The sequence below is a fragment of the Heteronotia binoei genome, chromosome 7, assembly GCF_032191835.1.
Source record: "Heteronotia binoei isolate CCM8104 ecotype False Entrance Well chromosome 7, APGP_CSIRO_Hbin_v1, whole genome shotgun sequence".
Lineage (NCBI taxonomy): Eukaryota > Metazoa > Chordata > Lepidosauria > Squamata > Gekkonidae > Heteronotia > Heteronotia binoei.
Genome location: NC_083229.1, coordinates 19,350,861 through 19,362,346, shown reverse-complemented (window position 1 = coordinate 19,362,346; position 11,486 = coordinate 19,350,861). Strand labels below are relative to the sequence as shown.

Here is an 11,486-nt window from a genome sequence, read left to right as displayed (position 1 = left end):
CAGCTGCTGTGAGAACCCTCTCCAGCCCCACCCACCTCACAGGGTGTTTGTTGTGGGGGGAGAAGACATAGGAGATTGTAAGCTGCTGAGTCTCTGATTCAGGGAGAAGGGCGGGTATAAATCTGCAATTAAAAAAAAAAAGTTCCCGAGAGGGGTGGGGGTTCTCCTGCCCTGGAGGTTTCCAAATCAATCCACCGGCCCACTTTGGGCTGGTGGGAGGGACTCTTCCTCGACGTAAATGGCGCGATGACATCACTAAGAAGTGATTTCATCGCACTGGTGAAACAATGCACTGGCCGTTCTAGGAGCACGTGGGAAAACACTATGGTTTTGCCAGATGCTCTATGGTACCATAGAGTTTTCCCTCCCAAATTGCTAGAGCACCTGGAAAAAGCATAGAATTTTTTCCGATGCTCATGGAGCGGCTGGAACACGACATCTCCTTCCCTTCGCCTCCCCCCAACGGACACCTTGTGAGGTAGGTGGGGCCAAGAGACTTCGGAGAGAGCTGTGATTGTCCCAAGGTCACCCAACCCGCCTTCATGTGGTGGAGGAGGAGTGGGGAATCAAACTAGATTCTCCAGATTAGAATCTGCTACTCTTAACCAGTACGCCACGCTGGCTCTTGCGGTCAGTTCCACATGTACTATCCCGCACAGGGCATTTTTTTGTAGCAAGAACTCCTTTGCATATTAGGCCACACCCCCAAGATGTAGCCAATCCTCCTGGAGCTTACAGTAGACCCTGTACTATGGGTCCTGTAAGCTCTTGGAGGATTGGCTACATCTTGGGAGTGTGGCCTAAAATGCAGAGGAGTTCTAACTACAAAAAAAGCCCTGATCCTGCACAGTGATAAAGTGTTTTGAACCTGATCTGGGGCGCATTCATCAGAGCAGATGGTCTTTGGTGGAATAAGCCCTCCACTGCATCCACCCACCAAATCCTTTCCTCCCGTAAAGTATCCCGGGTGGGCACGAAAGAGCTCGAAAGAAAACCCTTTGTCCTAAAAAAAAATAAACCGTATTTTTATTGATATATTTATTTTATATATATATAAAAAAAAACGAAATTAAAAAAAGAAAGAAAAGAAATGCACACACCAAAAAGATGCAGATTTACGGCAATTCCGTTTTGTCCACGCCCTCGGCTTGGGCCGCCGACTCGGGCCCACCGGAGCTGAGCAAAGTCCGCCGGTTGTAATGTCCCTTAATGATCCCAGAGTTGTTGTTCTCATTCAGGATCTGCTTCTGTTTTTGCCTGTTGAGAGACTGCACGAGCCCTAAAACCACTGCGGCTAAGGAGTACTGTCCGGTCAGCTTCCTGGGTTGCAAGATCAACGGGTTCGGCTGTTCTCTTCCCAGAAGAAAATAGGTTTTGATTTTGCCTTCTTGCTCGCTGATGCCCTTGACGTAGATCTCCCCCCGGTAGTCGAAGGCAAATCCCCGGTCTTTCAGAATGAGATATGTTTCCTCAGGCACCTGCATCCTCCCGCTGATACCTGTGCTATCCATGCGGCTAGCCAAGTTAACCGTTTTGCCCCAGATATCATACTGAGGTTTCTTAGCACCAATAACGCCTGCTACGACAGAGCCATGGCTGATACCTGTGGAGGAAAGAGAAGGAAAGAGAACTTGAGGAGAGTACCCAGGTCAGATGCATCACTGGTGACCAAGATCGAGTTAATTGGCAGAGTGGTAAGCTGCAGTACCGCAGTCCCACAACAATTTAAGAACATAAGAGAAGCCATGTTGGATCAGGCCAATGGCCCATCCAGTCCAACACTCTGTGTCACATAACAACATGAGAGAAGCCATGTTGGATCAGGCCAATGGCCCATCCGGTCCAACACTCTGAGTCACATAAGAACATAAGAGAAGCCATTTTGGATCAGGCCAATGGCCCATCCAGTCCAACACTCTGAGTCACATAAGAACATAAGAGAAGCCATGTTGGATCAGGCCAATGGCCCATCCAGTCCAACACTCTGTGTCACACAGTGGCCAATATATACATACACACACACTGTGGCTAATAGCCACTGATGGACTTCTGCTCCATATTTTTATCTAAACCCCTCTTGAAGGTGGCCATGCTTGTGGCCGCCACCACCTCCTGTGGCAGTGAATTCCACATGTTAATCATCCTTTGGGTGAAGAAGTACTTCCTTTTATCCGTTTTAACCTGTCTGCTCAGCAATTTCATCGAATGCCCACGAGTTCTTGTATTGTGAGAAAGGGAGAAAAGTACCTCTTTCTCTACTTTCTCCATCCCATGCATAATCTTGTAAACCTCTATCATGTCACCCCGCAGTCAACGTTTCTCCAAGCTAAAGAGTCCCAAGCGTTTCAACCCTTCTTCATAGGGAAAATGTTCCAGCCCTTTAATCATTCTAGTTGCCCTTTTCTGGACTTTCTCCAATGCTATAATATTCTTTTTGAGGTGCGGCGACCAGAACTGCACACAGTACTCCAAATGAGATTGCACCATCGATTTATATAATTTGGACCAATTTAGAATGGTATATAGAAGACCCGATTGTAGCCAACCCAGTTGGCAAGGTCCTTGTACGAGGCAACTTCAATGCCAGACTGGGCTCGAATGACCAATTTCTCCATGCTAAGTTCACAGCGTTTACAGCCATCAACGAGTCCTACATTCCAAGCTCTGCTCATGACCTGAGTTTGATCCTGATGGAAGCTGGGTTCAGGTAGCCGGCTGAAGGTTGACTCAGCTTTCCATCCTTCTGAGGTTGTTAAAATGAGTACCCAGCTTGCTGGGGGTTGGGGAATGTAGATGACTGGGGAAGGCAATGGCAAACTACCTTACAAAAGCCTGCCAAGAAAAGTCATGTCGGGTTGTCACTCCACGGGTCGGTATGTTTCCTCTAAGCTGCAGTCTTGTGGGCACAAATTCTACTTTGTGAGCTACTGGCATTAAAGTTGCGAGCCACTGCATAAATTAGTGTGCTCTGGGGTCATCCTTCCTGAGCTAAGACAAAAATGTGTGAGCTGGAGGCTAAAAATCTGTGAGCTAGCTCACGCTAACTCAGCTTAGAGGAAATACTGGTAATGACTCGGTGCTCACACAGGGGACTACCTTTACCTTTATTCCCTTTTACTATGTATGGGTGTGAAAGAACAATGGACAATTAAGAACATGGACAGGAAGAAAGAGGATTCATTTGAAACGGAAAAGAAAAAGAGCTGGTTTTTAATACCCCACCCTTTCCTACCCTAAAGGGTCTCAAAGTGGCTTACAATCACCTTCCCTTCCTCTCCCCGCATCAGGCCCCTTCGGAGGCAGGTGGGGCTGAGAGAGTCCTGAGAGAACTGTGACGGGCGCATGGTCACCCGGAAGGCTTCATGTGAAGGAGTGGGGAAGCAAACTCAGCTCTCCAGATTAGAGTCTGCTGCTTTTAACCGCTACACCACACTCACTCTCAATGTGGGGTTGGAGGAGAGTTTTATGGCAGCTCGTTTGTGGTTGCCATGTGACACAGAGTGTGGACTGGACGGGCCATTGGCCAGATCTAACATGGCTTCTCTTATCTTCTTCAGTTCTTACTGTGGACCACCAGAAATGCAAATCAGTGGGTTCTAGATCAAATCAAGCCTGAGCTCTCCCTAGAGGATAAAATGACTAAACTGAGGCTCTTGGAAAAAAGAAGAAGAAGGCAGAGACCGGAGATTTATACCCTGCCCTTCTCTCTGAATCTCAGAGTGGCTCACAATCTACTGTATCTTCTTCCCTCACAACAGACACCCTGTGAGGTAGGTGGGGCTGAGAGAGCTCTTGCAGCTGCCCTTTCAAGGAGAACTCCTGCGAAAGCTATGGCTGCCCCAAGGCCATTCCAACAGCTGCAAGTGGAAGAGTGGGGAATCAAACCCGCACACTTAACCACTGCACCAAACTGGCTCTCATGCTAATAAGTTATGCTAATGAGCACCACCTATCTTTCTACAAAATGAACCCTGCTGTTAATGATGGGACCTTTTGGAGGGAATTGATCCCCATGGCTACCGTAAGTCAGAAGTGACTTGATAACACTTAACACCCACAGGTCAGGCTCTGACACGGATGGCTCTCACTTGCAGCTGCTGGAATGGCCTTGGGTCAGCCATAGCTCTCATAGGAGTTGTCCTTGAAAGGGCAGCTGCTGTGAGAGTCCTCTCAGCCCCACCCACCTCACAGGGTGTCTGTTGTGGGGGAGGAAGATAAAGGAGATTGTGAGCCGCTCTGAGTCTCTGATTCAGAGAGAAGGGCGGGGTATAAACCTGCAGTCTTCTTCTGCTTCTTCAAAACCATTGTTTTCCAGCTCATCCTTTAAAATGAAATAACGCTGCCTTTGATTGAAACAGAAGTGATTTCCAGCATCGACTGCAGATGGCACATCCCGTAACAAATGCTTTATTTACAAATGTAGAGGCCGAGCAGATGGAAAGAAGGCAGCATCCGTCCCCAAGAGGGCCTGAATCATGGAAAGCTGCTTCTCCCAGCCAGAAATCTCTCACCTGCTCCAAGATTTACAGTAGTTATTGTCACGTGGGTGGCTTCTGAAAAAAAGAACTGAAAAGCCTGGATCTGTGCACAGTTGAGCTTGCAGACGACCAGGGCTTTTTTCGTAGCAGGAACTCCTTTGCATTTTAGGCCACACCCCCTGATGTAGCCAGTCCTCCAAGAGCTTTCGCAGGGGTGTCAAACCCATTTGTTATGAGGGCCGGATCAGACATAAGTAAGTAAGTAAGTAAATTTTTATTTATACCCTGCCCTCCCTGCCGAGGCAAGTCCTTGTGGGGCTGGATCATGTTGGGTTGGGCCGGGCTGTGAGTGTTCCTATTTAAGGTTAGGTAGCAGAGACAGAAACATTACAAAGGACACAGACACAATTAAAGATTTTTTTTAAAAAAAACACCCTGAAAATAAAACATGCTTATAAGATGAGCACTCATTGGGGCTTAAAGGTGCTTTCTTTGTATCTCTCCCATGGGATCCAGGGAACTGGGCAAAGAAAGCTTTGGCTCTTTCCTTCCTTCCCCAGGAGGAGGAAGAGCCCCAGCCAATAGAAGGAAAAGAAACGTGGCTCAGTAGCTCTGCTGTGCAAATGAGAGAGCCTGGCAAAGCAAGCTCTGCCTCCCCCCCCTTCCTCCCCAAGGGAAAAGCCTCAACCAATGGAGAATATAGAGGTTTTGCTCTGTAGCTCCTGTGCGATTGAGCAAGCCTGGCAAAGCAAGCTGTGATGCAGAAGGGAGCAAGAGAGAGGGAGAAGGAAGCAGATGACAGCCAGTTGCTCGGGGGCCTGATAGGAGCCCTCTGGGGGCCTGATTCGTCCCCCAGGCTGCATGTTTGACATCCCTGGCTTATGGTGTGCCCTGTACTAAGAGTCCTGTAAACTCTTGGAGTATTGGCTGCATCAGGGGTGTGTGGCCTAATATGCAAAGGAGCTCCTGCAACAAAAAAGAGCCCTGTAGACAGCAAAGGTCAGAATGCACGGAGAAAACTCTACTGCTCCCAAGGACATCAGGTGCGCTCCATCCAAAGGGAGATGCATGCAGTCACGTGGATTTTACTGAAATGAACAGCCAAAATCCCTTCCTTTTGGCCTCTGCATGAACAAGACACAAGCAGGGGATTCGGATTCATTTTAGGCCCTACGTACCAATGCGGAGCTCAAAGTTGTTAAACGAGTGCTTGTTGATCTCCTGGATGCTTTCGTTCAGCGCAATGGAGAAATCCGCCAGGGCGCACAAGTGACCCCATTTGTCTTCGCATTGCTGGGGAATGAATTAAACAGAAAATACATTTCACACATCAGGCAGCTGTCATTCTTCTGCCTCAATATGCCAAATTCAGAGATGGGGCTTTTTTTTTAACAAGAGATAAACCCTCCTGCTTGTGGTACACTGATTGTGCATGTTGGAGGGGGGCGAAGACACATGAAGAAGACACATGAAACTGCTTTATACTGAATCAGACCCAGGGGAGGAATTCTAGCAGGAGCTCCTTTGCATATTAGGCCACACACCCCTAATGTAGCCAATCCTCCAAGAGCTTACAAAAAAGAGCCTTGTCAGCTCTTGGGGGATTGGCTACATCAGGGGTGTGTGGCCTAATATGCAAAGGAGCTCCTGCTAGAATTCCACCCCTGATCAGACCCTTGATCTAACAAGGTCAATACTGTCTACTCTGTCCGGCAGCAGCTCTCCAGAGACTAGAGAACTTTTGCATCACTTATTGCATGATCCATTTAACTGGAGATACTGGGGATTGAACCTGGGACTTTTGGCATGCAAAGCTGATGCTCCACCACCAAGCCATAGTCCTACCTCAAAGGGAAATTTGGTCATGAAGCCAGATCACTGGCCTGTCCCAGTCAGTCTTTTCTGTTCTGGCACAGACTCCCAAGGTAGCTGCTGTGCTACCCTGCTGTGCGATTGAGCAAGGCTTGCAATGCAAGCTGTTATGCAGAAGGAAGTGCATGATAGCCAGTCACTCAGGGGCCTGATAGGAGCCCTCCGGGCTGCGTGTTTGACACCCCTGGTCTAGATACCTCTTCCCATTATGACTGGGAGGTTTGTGAGCAACAGCAGCACAAAGTCAAGAGATCTAAGATACCCTACAGTTGAGAAGAGACTGTGGCAGATGCTTGCTTGGCTTCCAGAAGACCCCAGGTTCAGTTCTTGGCATCCCCAAACGAAGTACTTCAGTTACAAGTATTGAAAGGACCTCTTCTCTCTCTGACACTTTGAAGAGCTCGTGTCAGTCAGCACAGACAGTGCTGAGCTTGAAGGACCAGGGGTGCAATTCTAGCAGGAGCTCCTTTGCATACCAGGCCACACCCCCTGATGTAGCCAATCCTCCGAGAGTTTACAAGGCTCTTTTTTTTGTAAGCTCTTAGAGGATTGGCTACATCAGGGGTGTGTGGCCTAATGTGCAAAGGAGCTCCTGCTAGAATTCCACCCGGCCTGTGAAGGACCAGCGGTCTGCCTGAATAAATGGCAGCTTGGTGTTCTCTCTAAGAAGAAGAATCCTTCGTTATCACTAAAGGCCATACGATAACAGCAGCCTTGTGGAAGCCAAGCGGGGCTGGAGGGGAGTCACGTGTTGGTGCGAGACCACCTGGATGTCAGTGGAGTTCCACAGAAGAAGGGAGAGCGGGATATAAATGCTAGAAATAAATAAATGCAGGGGGGCTTCGCCATCAAGCCACAGCCGATATATGGCAACCCTTTGCTGTTTTCAAGGCATGAGACCTTCAGAGGTGGCTTGCCATTGCCTGTCTCTGTGTAGCAACCTTGGACTTCCTTGGTGGTCTCCCATCCACATGCTGACCAGGGCTAACCCTGCTTAGCTTCCAAGATCTGATTAGATCAGGCCACACCTTTTCTTTTGTAGCAGGAACTCCTTTGCATATGAAGCCACACACCCCTGAGGTAGCCAATCCTCCTGGAGCTTCCAGTAGGCCCTGTACAAAGAGCCCTGTAAGCTCTTGGAGGATTGGCTACATCAAAGGTGTTATGTATGTGGACTAACGAATAGATATATTGTGAAATGAATCAGTCTTCCTGCCTGGCTCATTGGAGCCATGAGAATGGGGCTTGGGGAACTGGGAACAATGGGCAGCAGGACCAAATACCTGCTGCCCTGCACCAATCCCAGGGCCCTGGCTAGTTTGAATGATCCAATAGTGTGCTTGTGTGGAAACCCAGAATTGTATATAGTTAGGGCCCCATTGGCCAGTTCCCCAGTCTTGTTAGCCCTCTACCATGCTGTACTCAATAAAGAGCTGTTTATCACTACCACCTCACCTCTTCAATGCATAGAACCCACTATATTATAAAGAGGGTGTGGCCTAATATGCAAAGGAGTTCCTGCTACAAAAAAGTGCCCTGGATCAGGCTCTCCTGAGCTATCCAGATCAGGGGGGTGTTTTGTTATACTGGACAAAACTTTATCCGTTGCCACTTGAGGCCACTAGAGGTCTCTGGAAGATCATGAGAATGGTCCTATCCATTACCCTTTTTTGTTCCCTTCTCAGCCTCATATCCTTCTGGACTCACACATTACGGACTACACAAGCTGGGTCAGGGGTCCCCACCCTGTGTCAGAGATTACAGTCAGATATCAGTTGCAGGTTCTACTCAAATCCTGAGTATGCAGAGCCCAAATTGGAGTTAGGATCACAGCTTTCCCAACCTGAAATGATCTCTCTGTCCCTCCCTCCCATGTCCCTGTCTCTGTCTCTGTCTCTCTCTATGTTATATGAGGAAACCCACATACCCCCTGGGAAATATGTAGTTTTCCCCAATAGGTTGAATTGTCTATATCCAGGAACCAATGCAGGTTGGGAAAACAGAACATGGGTTGGGAGACTGAAACCCCTCTGTACACGCTATGGTCCTGATCCAAGTTGGCCACTGCATGTACAACTCTTGAGGGGGAAGAAGAAGAACATAGATTTATACCCCGCTCTTTTCTCTGTATCAGAGTTTCAGAGCAGCTCACAATCTCCTTTATCTTCTTCCCCCACAACAGACACCCTGTGAGGTAGGTGGGGCTGAGAGAACTCTAACAGCAGCTGCCCTTTCAAGGCCATACCCAAGGCCATTCCAGCAGCTGCAAGTGGAAGAGTGGGGAATCAAACCTGGTTCTCCCAGATAAGAGTCCGCACACTTAACCACTACAGGGGAAGAAGGTCGATGAGAGCTATGGCTGACCCAAGGCCATCCCAGCAGCTGCAAGTACTTCGCGGCCAAGATTGCGTCTGCAAACTCGCGCCCGGCGCAATTGTTTAAAATAATTGGACATTTAACTACGCTGCCCCAGGGCAGACCAAACGCTAGTGAATCAGAAATAGGCTGTGAGGCTTTTGCGAGATTTTTTGCAGACAAAATCACGTCACTCCGCCAAGACCTGCCCATCACCTTAGACACAGTACATGAGCCCGAGGCCCCACGCCTGTCTTCTGATTTAACTCTGGATCATTTCGACCCGCTCAGCCTGGAGGAAGTTGACGGAATCCTCTCCTCTGCGCGCCCTACAACTTGTGATCTGGACCCATGCCCCTCCTGGCTAATTAAATCCTGCCTGAGGGAGCTAGATTGTCCTCTACGGGACATCATAAATAGATCCCTCTCGGAGGGGCGTTTTCCATCATCTCTGAAAGAGGCTTTGGTCCGACCCCTCTTGAAAAAAAGTACAGCAGACCCGGCCGAATTGGCAAACTACCGACCGGTCTCCAATTTACCATTTTTAGGTAAAATAATAGAGAGGGCAGTGGCGTTGCAGTTGCAGAGCTTTCTGGATGACGCTTCCATCCTAGACCCTTGCCAATCCGGCTTTCGCCCGGGCTATGGGACGGAGACAGTGCTGGTCGCCCTGGTAGATGATCTCCAACGGCATCTGGATCGGGGTGGTGTGGCGGTGCTGATGCTGCTAGATCTGTCGGCCGCGTTCGACACGGTCGACCATCGGCTACTGACCTGCCGCCTCGCCGACATAGGGGTGAGGGGGTCTGCCTTACAGTGGCTCTCCTCCTTCCTCGAGGATCGGGGACAAAGGGTGGCTATTGGGGGCGAGCGGTCCCGGAGGCACACACTGGACTGTGGAGTGCCCCAGGGGGCAGTTCTCTCACCAATGTTATTCAATATCTACATGCGCCCTCTTGCCCAGATTGCCAGGGGATACGGACTTGGGTGCCATCAATACGCAGATGACACCCAACTCTATCTGCTGATGGACGGCCGGCCTGACTGCGTCCCTGAGAATTTAGACCGGGCCTTGCAGGATATGGCAACTTGGTTGAGGAGGAGCGGGCTGAAATTGAATCCAGCGAAGACAGAAGTCCTTTGTCTGGGTCGGGGCGCTCGGGAAGGGGAAATACCTCTTCCGGTCTTCGACGGGGTGCCGCTGAAAGCGGCGCACCGGGTTAGGAGTCTGGGAGTTTTACTGGAGCCTTCATTATCAATGGAGGCCCAGATTGCAGCCACCGCCAAGTCAGCCTTTTTCCATCTAAGGCGGGCAAGGCAGTTGGCTCCCTTCCTAGAGCGCCAAGATCTGGCAACGGTACTTCATGCAACGGTCACCTCGAGACTGGATTACTGTAATGCCCTCTACATGGGGCTGCCTCTGTACCGAACCCGGAAGCTGCAGCTGGTGCAGAATGCGGCGGCTAGACTGTTGCTGGGGCTTCCTAAATGGGAGCACATACAGCCTGGACTGCGCGAGCTGCACTGGCTGCCAGTTACATACCGGGTTCGTTACAAAGTGCTGGTCATTACCTTTAAAGCCCTATATGGTCGAGGACCTGTCTACCTTAGGGACCGTCTCTCCCCATATGAACCCCAGAGAGCACTGAGGTCAGCCGGAAAAAACTTGTTGACTACTCCCGGACCGAGAGAGGTGAAGCTGCAATGTACCCGTAACCGGGCCTTCTCCTCTGTAGCCCCGAGCCTATGGAACCAACTTCCAGAGGAAATGCGGGCCCTGCGGGACCTTGAACAATTCCGCAGGGCCTGCAAGACCTTCCTCTTCCGACTAGCTTTCGCTGACGAAGGAAGAAATTGTTAATGATAACCGCCATCCTAAAGAACAGTATTAGCACTTTTATTAACTTAATTAACTAATTTTAAACCTAATCAGAATTTTAATGCTTAAATGTAATTTTGTGTTTTTTGCTTTTTGTATAATTGAAATTTGTATGATGTTGTTAGCCGCCCTGAGCCTGCCTCGGCGGGGAGGGCGGGATACAAATAAAATTATCTATCTATCTATCTATCTATCTATCTATCTATCTATCTATCTATCTATCTATCTATCTATCTATCTATCTATCTATCTATCTATCTATCTATCTATCTATCTATCTATCTAAGTGGAGGAGTGGGGAATCAAACCCGGTTCTCCCAGATAAGAGTCCGCACACTTAACCACTACAGGGGAAGAAGGTCTATGAGAGCTATGGCTGACCCAAGGCCATCCCAGCAGCTGCAAGTGGAGGAGTGGGGAATCGAACCCAGTTCTCCCAGATAAAAGTCCACGCACTTAAGCGCTACACCAAACTGGCTCTCTGAAACTAGAAGAAACTGCTGCACATATCTGTCATGTCTAACATAGGATGGGGAGGACCACAGATCTAACAACACATCCTCCAGGAATTTAATCCCTTTTAAGCAGTCTAAGCTTGTAGTCCTTGGTGAATTCTGGAAGTTAATTATGAATCTTAGGGGAGAAAGCCGTTCAGCTGCTCTGAACTGCAAATCAAATTCACTGAGGTGTCTGCAATTTCTGATATTACCAGATTGCGTACGAATGTTACATAACAGTATTCAGGATATTAACAGTAATAATTACCAAGATGCTCTGATAAAGCAGATGTCAGACTTTTCATGGAGTCCCCAGAAATGTCAGATGAGTACAAATGTCTTCTTTTCTTCTAGTTAATTCCATTTTGCTTGTATGTAAAATGGATCCTAGCATCCTTTAGTTTA

At 48.8% G+C, this 11,486-nt stretch overlaps 1 protein-coding gene across 2 annotated transcripts in view; it reads right to left on the bottom strand.

Annotated features, from left to right (window-relative positions):
• Window positions 1-1,023: 1,023 nt before the first annotated feature.
• The window catches only part of ADCY8 (adenylate cyclase 8), a 198,811-nt gene continuing 188,348 nt past the window's right edge, over window positions 1,024-11,486 (bottom strand). For both annotated transcript variants that reach the window (XM_060243211.1, XM_060243212.1), the window contains 2 exons: window positions 5,657-5,771; window positions 1,024-1,603 (listed from right to left, as the gene is read on the bottom strand). In XM_060243211.1, the coding sequence (XP_060099194.1) occupies window positions 1,116-1,603; window positions 5,657-5,771 (603 nt within the window). In that variant the 3' untranslated portion in view covers window positions 1,024-1,115. The remainder of the gene's footprint in view (window positions 1,604-5,656; window positions 5,772-11,486) is intronic.